Source organism: Empidonax traillii, unplaced genomic scaffold (assembly GCF_003031625.1).
Source record: "Empidonax traillii isolate 1590-97213 ecotype Southwest subspecies unplaced genomic scaffold, ASM303162v1 scaffold155:size2260171, whole genome shotgun sequence".
Taxonomy (NCBI): domain Eukaryota; kingdom Metazoa; phylum Chordata; class Aves; order Passeriformes; family Tyrannidae; genus Empidonax; species Empidonax traillii.
The window spans coordinates 1185480-1197894 of record NW_020955348.1 but is presented as its reverse complement, the minus strand read 5'-3'; the positions used below and the strand labels follow the sequence as shown (position 1 = coordinate 1197894).

The window sequence follows — 12415 nt, the reverse complement described above, 5'->3', positions numbered from 1 at the left end:
TTTTTTTTTTTTTTTTTTTTTTTTTTTTTTTTTTTTTTTTTTAATGCATAGGGGCAGCAAACTATGCAGATACGAAACACTGATGGACCAGAGTGGCAGACTTGGTAAATGGCTATGACAAGGTAACTGGGAATCTGTCAATTATTTACTCTCCCCTCTGTTTCTAGGGGGCCTTATGCAACATCAAAGCCTTTTACATGCACCATAAGTGATGTTTAAATGCTTGATAAGGTCTTGCTCAGGGCTTTTCTCTGTGGAGGCTTTTGACTTGATTGAATATTTCACATTGTTAGTGCATACTGTTAATATTATACATTCCTAATCTTGCTATGACTAACACCAGTCCTTACCAATAGTCACATTTGCATGCAAATAAACTGAGAACCACCAGAATGTTTCAAGAATCAGACAATGAATAAACAGTAATAGATGCAGTAAGACAGTGCAACCTTGCAAGTTATTAGGCTGAGGAAAATAATGTTCATTCAGCTCTAGCATTCACAGAACCAAATAAAAATCAATATTTTAGAAATCTTCAAATATATACTACATAAATCTAAATGAAGCTTTTACCATTGTATTTACTGCACCCACCAACTAATATCTGAGTCACAGACAGTCAAGAACTGATGTCAGGCCCATCCTGCATTGATGACACCAGCCATGCATCACACTGCTAACGAGCTGCTCCCTTCAAAAACCCAACTGAAACGCCACTGACTGCAAACATGATGCCTTTTTTTTAACCAGCAAGATTTTGGGTTCCAAAGTAAGATATTAACAAAAGTGAAGGTGGTATTTTTGGTTGATATGTGGGTTTAAACACAGTCATGGAAGTACAAAGCACACCAGAAGTTGGCTCAAATATTTTTACCTCCATGTAATTCAGCACAAGCCCCACATCTTACACAAAGTAATAACCTGTCTCTTTATACCCCTGCTACAGCCTAATACACAGTATTTAAAAATAAAAGCATATCACAAAACCTGGGACAGCCTTTATTACTCTCTGCCTGCAGAATAGTTAAATTTCAGTATGTCCTTAAACCAAACAACTTCTCTTTCAGTAATAAACATGTCAGTGTCCAGTCAGCCCAAGTTTCTTCTGCCCTGGTTTGCACTCCCATGAGCTGTCACACACTACAAGGCAAGATTCTCATTTCAAATTTTAATTTCACATTTTTCTTACCGATTGAAAATATTTATCAAGCATACATCCAAACACAGAGTGGTGACTATACAAGCAGTCAGTGCAAGTATTCTAATGGTTCTAGAAATCTTCATTTCCAAGTAAATTGCATTAAACTAATCCTACAGTGTGAAACAACTCTCTACAATCTCAGTGACACATTGAATCGCAATAAAATAATTCCCTCACCCAGATCATTGATAAAAATATTAAACAGAACTGGTTTAGCTCAATACCACAAAAGTAGGAAAAGAAACCCAGGAAAAGATAACAAAAGAACAGTTTGTGTTAATTCCCAATCTCTCGTTATATCTGAGAGTCAGGAGGGAAGCCCACAAATCTTCCTCATCCTGCCCCTTCATGCAAAGATTTTGTTGAGGATGTTCCAGAAATAGTAATAGGACAGTGGGAGATGTTTAAAAGAAACTATTTTCCAGTACTATAATGCTGTTAATTTAATCCTACATAAAAACAAAAGCAAAGATTTTTATATGACTTCCTGACAAGCATCCAGCAGGAAATACTCATTTGCTACTATTTCTTTAATTGTTTCGCTTTTTAAGAGTATTTCTCAGACCACAAAAACAATGTAAGTTAGCTTCTAGCCCATATTGATGTCATGCTTCCTGTCATGAGTTTATTTGGTTGTTTTCTACATGGTAAATAAATAATGTAAAAAACACCAAGTGACCAACAGCAAGTAAAAATCAGCAAGCTCTCAATAAAAGGCTCTCCTTAACCTGGCTGAAACAGCCTCAAAGCTTTCTCAACACCCTGTTCCCTTCATGAAAACACCAAATCAGGTGCTAAAAATTGCATGGTCAGTGGCAATTGTCACAAAAACATTATCATAAAGTGTAAGCATTTGTCCACACCTGTCACTGAACAGTGTCGTTGGTTTTACCTCCAGCAGAGAGAAAGGGGTTTTTTATATCCAAAGTGGGAACTGTTGGCTTTTTAACGTCTCCCAGGGCAGGAACCTCAGGAGCTTGCACAGCACTCGAGGGTATTGGTCCCAGCGTTGCACAGAACAGCAACAGCGTGGGGAAATTAAGACATTTGCCACATGGGAAGGATTCCATGGGTACAACTGGTGCACTGCTGAAGTAAACAGTTTTTCCACAGCCCATCAGTTATAACAAGTGATTATTTGACTTAATTTTCAAACTACATTTCCCAATACTGCTGCCTCCTAACCTCTCAGAAAATTAGAAGTAAAGCTTACCAAACTTTTTCTTGTTCCATTCCTCCTCTGGTACATTGGTTTATTACAGCAGGGCTACTCATGGTAAATGCTGAGCTTTCAGAATTCATTTTTCTTCTACAAAAGAACGACATCAAAAAAACAAGAAAAATGCTCCATAAGTGAAGATTGTGGTTAGTAATTAACTAGAAACCCAAAACTTTAAGAAAATAACTTTGAAGACCAAATACAGTATGTTTTACTCACTTAAGTAAATGCCCTACATCAATGGGATTAATTGGATGAATACACTGAGAAGGATTTTGGCAGTTTTATGGACTTGCTAGTTATGCCAAACTCAACACTGATTGTCTTTTGTTTACTCTTCTGAATAGGTGCCAAGAAAGTTGATGTCAGCAAGCCTGAATCCAGGGCTGTGCATCGTGTCAGTTCTGTTAATTCAGACCAGCAGTCACAGCCAGTGTTGCCATGGAATGATCCACTCAACATGGGGGAGAAAATTTCACTTTCTGATACGTAAAGATTTACAGAAGCTTTTCAGCATATTTTAATAACTTAAGATCATACTTTGCTGATTTGCAGAAAACAGCAATTCATTCATGGTTGAAGTCACTCTCAAAACAGCACAGAGATATTCCAGTGCTGGCCACGGCAATTCCCAGGTTACAACACTTGCAAAAGGTCTATGTGGTCAAAGAGGTTTCCAGTAAACAACTTGCATGGCAAGAACAAATGAAGACTCTACATACAGCAAATTAATTCCACCATGAAACACTATTATTTTTTGGTAACAGGATCCACAATGTTAACATGAAACATCTTAGCCCTACAGCTTTATTTTCCCCCTTTCATTTAAAAGGAGGGAGGGATATTTAGAGTCATCAAAGTCATGTTCTTTGACTTGATTTGACACCTGGTGCTTGTCAAGATAATCATCTCTTGCTTTTTTTCAAGAAGGAACAAAGAACCATTAAAAAGCTGGTTTAACCTGTGTGAAACCCAGGTCAAAAATCACACTTGATAGATTTCAGGGACAGCACAAAAGGCTGAGCACAAGGCACTCCTGCCTGCCACTGATGGGACACAAGGCCAATCTCCACAAAGGAAGTGCTCTGAAGACAATGCTCATCTTGGTTTCAAAATTCTGTCCATGCAAGAGTAGATAAACATCCCTGGCAAGCACGTCTGTTGGAAAGAAGTCCCAAAATCTGCAACCAAAATTTGGTCCTTACTGGAATTAACATCTTGTTTGTGTGACCAGAGCATGCGGCACTGCCACTTCAGAACAAACAAGGGACTTACAAGGACAGGTTCTTAATCTTGCATTTATTTAACATCTCTCATAATAGAAAAGTTTATTTCTGAGCAAATTTGTTTCTTGAAATCCTGTTTCAAAGATCCAAAAAACCTATTCTGAATGGGAGAACAACAAAAGCCCCACCTCTGCGAGGGCAGGAACAGACTCAGCCATCTGTCTTCTTTTTGGATCTGTACCTGACCTCAAATTTATTCCTGACTCTCAATTTGGATCATTTTGAAAAAAACGGCCAGTAACAGGAAACAACAACAAAAACTAAAACCAAACAAACACAAAACAAAACCCCAAACCAAATCAACAACAAAAACAATCACCACCTTCCCCTCCACCCTGCCAAACAAATCCACACAAAACACCAGTAATTCTAGAAGCAGCAGCAGGTGTTGAAAACTAAATTCTTACTTGCCTCTCTGGTCTATAATAGTGCAGGAAGAGGGGAGTTGTTCTTAAATACATTTTGAAGCACCACTGCAAGAACCCATACTTAAACATCTTCTGCAAAGTTCCCCTTTTTCATGAAGCAATTTCCTAAGATGGGGAAAGCCCAGATGCTTCAATGATCACACAAGTTATGACAACAAGAGTTTTACCTCCTCTTGCAATCACTTGTACCAGTAGGATCAAAAGTTCAGTGGGCAGGTTAAAAGTAGCCCATTAATTCTCAAAGTTGGAAGTTGAAAGATTCAAATTACAAAACAAGGTTGCCATTAAAGAGAAGAAAAAAAGGTACAGCTTGCCCTGTTCCCTTGTGAGCCAGTACCACAGCAGTTTTGTATGACTTTAAAAAAAACCCCAAACCTGTTTTGGCACTTCCCTCTCCACCCTTGGAAACATCTAAACCAACACTCCATACATATCTCTGCATTGAGACCTCCACACTCCAGCTGGAGCAAAAGCAGAGGACAGAAGTGATAAAAGTTACTGTGTTATGAACTTTTCTATGAAGAATAAATAAAGGTTGACATGGATTTAATAGACAATAAATGAAATATGGCGTTAACCCAATTTACGTTCTCAGATGTTCTGCGAAACAAAATCATGTAATACAAAGAGGAACACATCAAACTTATCAACTCCCTCCCATTCCCAGCCTGATATCTGTCAGTAACAGACTCCTTTTCCTCAACAACCTCAGCACCAGCAGGCCTTCTGGATACCAGCACTCATGTTCCTTCAAGGCACACCGGCTCTTGCAGCCTCCACTGCTCCACTTCCAGTGACAGGAGAGATCTGCCCAGTCACCCCTGAACTAAAGGAACACACTCTGCAGGAGAGGTGGGACAGGCTGCGTGGGAGCTGGGACAGGCTGCGTGGGAGCTGGGACAGGCAGCTGACACAGCGCCGGGCAAGGATCCTTCCCCTGAGCTGCCACCAGCAGATGGGAGTGACAAACACCACAGCACCTCTCTTGTCCCCCACAGGGCAGCAGCCAAGGGCACACTCCCACCCCCTCAAGATGCACATGGTACAGAGCATCCCTCTAACTTCCCTCCCACACCCATAAAAGAACAATTCTCCAGCAATTACCACCATGGAATTCCTCTCTGCTGGAGTACAAACTCCTGGCACCTTGAGTGGCTTTTGTCCACACCAGCCAGATTCTTTCAAACCCTCCTCCTCCTTCCTGTCTGTGGAGATGCTCTCAACATCTCAACGCTCTGGGACCAAGTGTCCATTCAGGAGTGCCATCCAGCAGCAATCCTCATTCCCACCCAAAGGTTGGACAGCAATGAGTCAGAGAAGCTGCAGGGATACTCTTTTGTCATCCTCTTGTGTCAGCAGGTCTGCACAGGTCCCAGTTCCCTCTCTACCAGGAGTAGCAAGTAATTAAACAGCTGATCCCCACATAATGGACAAGTTTTATGGCCTTGTCAAAATACCACGAGTTTTTTAGTTTCTAAATGACAAATGGAAAAATCAGTATCTGTCAACACTCTCCAAAAGCCATGGATACAAAATATTACCACTATTTCCCTTACTTGAAAGCAATTTCAATGAAAAATTCTCAGCCTGTAGATTGTCTCCTGACTTATGAGGCAGAGATTGCTCTTAAGACCCCTTCTTAAGAATATATAATTATTTTTAAGCAAAAACTTTTCTATTTTAAGATGTACAAGGGGGATATATTTTTTCAAGCATCAAGAATATTTTTATGGGCATTTTCTAGTGAACACAAAGTTTTTCAGTAGGTCTAAAATAAAACTGAATTGTTCTGCTGTGGAAAGAAAACATTGTATTGGAAGGCTTATACTCTCTGAAAAATATTGCTTATATCCAAAGCAAACCACAAAAATTAAAGCTAAATTAAAGCAAAGGAAAATTTTGCATATATTTAAATATATATATATATCTACACACAAAAAAACAGACTACTATCCTCAGAAATCAGCCTCCAGTAATAAAATAACAACATGGAAATGAAGTACAATTCAAGAAGCAAAGGAACAACGTTCAGAAAAAAAAAAAATACACTATTCACAGGTGCCTCTTTCTGTATCACCATCCAACTCTTGTTTGGACTTGAACTTTAAGGCATAGGCAAGATACATGATGAAACCTGAAAGAGGAAAATAAATCTATCAGCTTCCCTCTTAACAACTTGAAGCCAGATGCCAAGACAAGTCAATGAATATTAATTTAAGAGCCTCTGCCTCAGATGTTGCCCAGGCTCTGCACACTGAGCCTTGCCTGTTCCAGAGCAGGGACACGCACTTGGATCAGGTGCTGTCCTGGAGATCGTGCCGTGCTCTAAGAGCAGGAAGTGGGCAAAAGGCAATTCCAGAACAAAAACATAGGAAAACAATGTCAAAGACTTATTTATAGCAGCTCTGATTAACACTGCTGCCACTATCTCACTGAGGAAACAGCCTTGGAGAAACATCCTCGCTGGTTTTGAGGAGACATCTCCAATTCAGCTTCATCTGCTCTGACCAAGCATAGCTTACCTAACACCAGAGTCCCCAGAAATAAGCAGGCACCCCCAAATTCTTGTATTAGCTCCACAAAGAAATACATTTTTAAGCTTCCATTATAAACAGTAACTTTGATTATCTGAAGCATTGTCAGTCCATCTGCTTCAGAGTAGATTCTTGCACCGCACAGTGGCAGAGACAAGCCTGGCAGTGGTAAACCATTAGCTCAACAACTGAAAAGTGTGTTATATTTTAGTGCATTTTATTTGTGGCTATTTAATTCTGGGAGTTCTGCAATTGCCCTTAAATGGGCAAAAATAAAGCAGGGGGGTAAAGAATCTGTCATAGCACAGCACTCTGAAAACCTGCACAGAACAGCACTGCAGGATCATTAGAACAGAAAAAATGAGAAGGTTCAAGAAAAGTACCGAATTCACAACACATCACGGGCTCACACTAGTGACTTAGATCTAACAGAATGGGATATTAGCCAGTCTTGTTAAAACTGATTCCCTACAGAAAGCCCATTTTCTCCTCCCTTTCCACCCCCCCTTCCACCTTGTGTTACAAAGTGTAGATACACTTTGATCCTCGGGCTATAAAATATTTTTTGCCTTTCCCTCCACTCCCTGTTTGTATCTCTAGACAAGTAAGATATTCATGGTAGGGGTTGTTAAAAAATAATGTATCATTCAACAGCTGTGCACTACAGTTAAAGCAAAAATAACTAATATCTCCTGATGAAACATGTTCCCACAGCTCCTCACCTTCACTGAAATGCTTTGCATTTTTGAAATAGTCTCTTGGTATACATAGTTGATAAGGGAACTGTGGAAAAAAGGGTTTTTGAACCATAAGACCCTTCAGTGCAGAAATCATTATTCCTTTCAATGAAAAAGAAGGCAATAGCATCATTGGAGTAATGATGTGCATCCACTGCAAAGAAAAAACTGTTACACACCATCATTCTCTCAATAAATGTCTTTATGCTCACAAAACCTGAGCACAGATTAGCAGTTAGCAAGCATGTACTATAACATCCTTAAAGAGTCAGTTTCCCATTTCCTTACCAGTTGCACAGAAGTCTGTAATTTCTAGTGAATGAACATATTTACTCTTGTATTTTTTTCATTTCTCACATCTCCTCACACAAAGTCAGCAAGCACACAGGATCTCCCATCTTGATAGCACTCAGCTCCAAACCAGCTCCCGCCCTGGGCAAACAGCTGCTGAAGGGCAGACTTAAACTTTAAACCAAACCTCACTATTTAACTGCATAACAACAAATTCTGAAAGCAAACTTCCCTTCAAATTGTTGTGCAACTGCCCACCTGAAAACCTCAGACAAACATCTTTATGCCACTGCAGCACACATCAGGGAAATCAGAGAGAACTCAAGAAGCTCTTCAAGAATATTTTCCCCATCTACTACTCAAAGAAGCAGCCAGTGCTGAGAACTCCACATTGCATAACCACTTCAACCCAACCCAGCATACCATAGACTTTGTTTCACACACACCACGGTCATCTCAAGTAAGTTTTGACCTCCATGGACACGTGACGTATCATTACTTACCCTCTCTAAAAATGCACCTGATGCATTGAGGAATGAGGGTTTGGAGGACCTTTTCAAATACATATTTTTGAAAGCTTTTATTCCTGTTCTGAAGGCATCTTATTAAAAACAGCCACCTTCTCTCCTCTTCAGAAGTGCAGTTAAGTTTTATACAGGTACTGTACATAAGTGTATATACAAAGATATTGTAGGAAACAGTTCAGAGACGTTGCACATTTTGGTGAGTCTGTCAGAACTTTCCACGCTGACAGAGAAGAAGCTTTTAAGACAAGATGGTCTAACAGCTGTATGTAAAAGACAAGGTTTATTTTTGAAATAGCAGGAATGTTGTGTTTATTCTCAGCACAGAGGACATTAAAAGGTAAAAAACAACAGTTAAATAAATAAATAAATACAAGTTAATTCCAGGCTGAAGCCAGAGCACTGACGTGGAGTAATCCTCCATGCTGGAGAAATACAGCCTACTATGAGACACCATTCTCAAATTCACCAATCTGCAAAATTACCACAAGATTTCAGTCTTTCAGTGGTTTCAACTCAAACTTGTGCAATGTAGGGCCTGGTATGGAATGTTTGTGAGCTTCCGTGTCACTTTTACGGATGGAAGTTGATTGACATATCAGGTAAAAAAAAAAAAAAATTAATGCCTCAGTACTCTGTGTCTTACCACACAACTAAACCTCTCTTATCTGATTAGGGAAAAAAAATCTGAAACTATAAAACACTTGCAAAGACTTCAACAGAACATTTTAAAGAGAATATATTGTTTAGGCAGAATACAGAGAACACAAAGTACTATATTCTATTCAAGAAACAGAGATGAAGGATTTTGTTGTCAGTGATGTCGAAATTACATATGTCATTCCGAGACAAATCTGTTCCTCTCGGGACTAAAAGATCCAGATGTTCCTATTTCCAGTATCTGGCTTCAGCACCAGACAGTGAACAAAACAACCTATCCCTTTTATCAGCGTGCAAGGAGAGTTCTCCAGCACTGGCCCTTTCTCTACCCTTTTCTCCCTCTCCAAGTTTTTATTTCTGTTCAACCAGGCAAGCAAACAAAACAACAATATAATAACGTAGCTTCTACTAGAGCCCCAGTGCTAGCCTTTAGTCAGCTGGACAAGCAAAAAGGGGCAAAAAGTTATCTGACTTTTATCATAAACTATGATTTCCAATGCAAATACAACTCCTTGGAAGCTAAACATACCGTATTGTGTTTTGCAGTTGACACTATGCAGGAAAACAATGTTGAGAGGTTCTTTCCAAAGAATATGAGTATTTATGTTCCCAATTTAGTGACTCATACAGCCAGCAATTTGAGATTCATTTAACTCTATCCTCGTCAAACTTCTGAATTTGAAAGCAAGCAATAAGTTGTTACTCAAGAGCTGTAACAATAACAAACACAAAGAATTTTTCTATGCTTTTTTTTTTTTTGAATCTTGATTTTATCTAGAGGAAAACTACTTCCAGAAATATTTGTGCTCTTTCTGTAAAGAATAATGGAAGGGCTATGCAAAGCTAAGCAAATTAATGGAACAATTTACTAAACAAAAAAGATGCATTTTCTGAAACTAGCGTTGAAATTAAGTCTTTCCCAGTGTAATGGCAGACTCAGGAGAAAAAAAAAAAAAAAAAAAAAAAAAAAAAAAAAAAAAAAAAAAAAAAAAGTGAGATACAGCATGCATGCCCAGTGTAAAATTAATGCAACCACTGCCCCATTTCTTCAAATCTGCTCATCCTTTCAATATATTCCCACCTCCTTCAGAATAAAGTTTATCCTAAAAAACAAAAATATACATTAAGAACAAACGAAACCCAAGAGAAATACCACCCCAGTTGAGACAAACACAACCCATTTCCCCCTTTTCAGAATCATCACTGCCAGGGAACAGCAGCAGGTTCAAGATTTTATCCGCCTGGAAAGGTGTCACATTTCCTCCTTAACACTGAAATGTCCTTTCAGCCCAATGTCTTAATAATCATGATTATTTCATTCAGGATTGCTGCACATCATCGAAGTGTTTCAACTTGGTTTTGCATTTATTTTCTTGGTTATTTAAAACATTCAGTGGTAGACAAAAAGATCTATTGTCCTAAAATTATCTTCTTTTCAGTCTTTCCAGCTTTTCACCTGTAATTGCTAAGCACAGTAAAAATTCAAACCCACGTGGGGAAAGTTTGCAAGGCAATCAACTCACTTCAGAGAGTTTTTTCTAGGATATTAATTACTTATCTTCAGAGCATCAACAAATGCTAATTTCGACAGCACCTATTTCTGTAGGCAAAGTTTTTAGGGCTCATACTCACATAAGAACCTCACTGTCTACGGGGGGGATACCAGGCCTGGGATGCCCCCATCATAAGCACATGTCAACACAAACGTGGTGCTGCTGCCATTCCTCCATGTCCCTAACCTCTCCCAACCACCTGCTCTGTGGGTGCATCAGTTAGGGCCACACACAAGCAGAAGCAGTCAGTCACCCCCAAAACACAAACTGTCCAAATAGCTCCTTGTGGTCTGCAGGAAGCAGGTGATGCTCCAGACAAAACCTTCTGGCGGGACACTACAGTTATACCTAACATAAAATCAACAGGATTCCTGATGCAGTACAGATAGTATAATGGACACACTCTTTTCCCACTTATAACCCCAAAAATTTATTTGGGAAAAACGGTGCAATGTTTAAAATAAACTAATGAAAGTTGTACTTGTGTTTAACAACTAAAACGTCTGAAAGATGATACCAGCAGAGCAGCTGTTCTTGTTCTATAGAAACCACACAGGTCCAGATAATTCCTGCCAACAATCCCAGTTTGTGCAATCTTCAGTGGTATAAAAACCAGTAAACCTTTCGGAATACAAGTTGTACCACACATTGATTACACCTGCAGTGTTAGGAGGACTGTGAGGGTAATCAACTCTATACAGAAAGGGGAAAAAAAAACAACAACAGTATAGGGCACCTTTCCAGTCACATTTCTGATTGTATCTATAAAGATTTAACACGAAAGGCAAAAAATCTCTTCATTATCAAGAACATAAAGCTTCTGCTTCTTGTCCAGCTTAAACAATTTTTTGGAGGGAATCGCTGGATTTCACTCCTGGCCATGCCCTCAAGTACTGCCCTCAGCAGTGGTCTGTAGAAGATACACGTTACTTCAAACACCTTTTCAGATCTGAAATCCTCAAGCTACTCCTAGTATGTGACTGGGAAGTAAGTAAATATACAGGCACACATGCCCTTGTGTTTAGGTATTAACAGCCTGACCCATTCACCAGCAAACCCCTTCAGCTGGATCCTGCGCTGTGCTGAGCACCTGCAAAGTTAATCATTGCCCACATTTCAGTACCTGACAGCACGTCACTGCACGTTCAACCCTGGCAGACACACGGCTGTGAGAACACATTTGGTTTGTTTGCACATCCTCTGTGTTACATTTGGGGGTGGAGACCACCACAGTCACACCCTATAGAGCCATTTATTTCAGTACAGCTACTTTGTAGCTCTTACAGTCAAAAGCAAAGCACAGGTGGTTGTTAAACACAGCTTACTGGAGCATATTTACCAAGTCCTTTCTTTTCCACTTCTTTTTACCTACTACAGTACAGTAATTCTATAGTCTCCTAAAAACTTGGGCAAGATTGCAGCCATTTGTTAATTCCAGATTTCGTATGAGCTGGGCAACTGGAATCCACAAACACATCCTCACAAATTAGGAGGCACAACTTGGTAAAAAACCAAAGGGACTTACATAGAAACTAGTTAAGTTAAACAAAATAAATCAATGTGTGCTTTATAGAACCCCAGGCATTTTAGTCTTCCACAAACATATAATTTCCCAGTTTTCCTACATATTACACAGGAAGAAAATAGCAACTCTTAACAAATTAGTTTTCCAAATCACACTTATACACTTCAGTATAAAGTGTCTGCAATCCAATACACACACATAAAGCACTCCAAACGGATTCTGAATGCATTCATTACAACATTTGTAGCAGTGGGCAGATGCTTCCCCAAAAAAACACTTAGAAAACACATTTCATCAAAACAGTTTGTTCAAAAACCTAAACCACTGAAAACATACAAAGCACCAACAAAATTTAAGAGGTCAGGTTAATTTTCTTTAACACCTAGAGCAAAAGATTTAACATGAGAAAAACTAGCTCCCGAGTTAATATGAAGCTATGACACATAAACTCCCCAGC

The 12415-nt window shown here is 39.2% G+C and overlaps 1 protein-coding gene across 1 annotated transcript in view; it reads right to left on the bottom strand.

Annotated features, from left to right (window-relative positions):
• ARHGEF3 (Rho guanine nucleotide exchange factor 3) overlaps positions 1-12415 on the bottom strand; it is a 103373-nt gene that overhangs the window by 86319 nt on the left and 4639 nt on the right. Inside the window, exon 2 of the mRNA XM_027884789.1 lies at positions 2415-2510. Coding sequence (XP_027740590.1) covers positions 2415-2510 — 96 coding nt within the window. The remainder of the gene's footprint in view (positions 1-2414; positions 2511-12415) is intronic.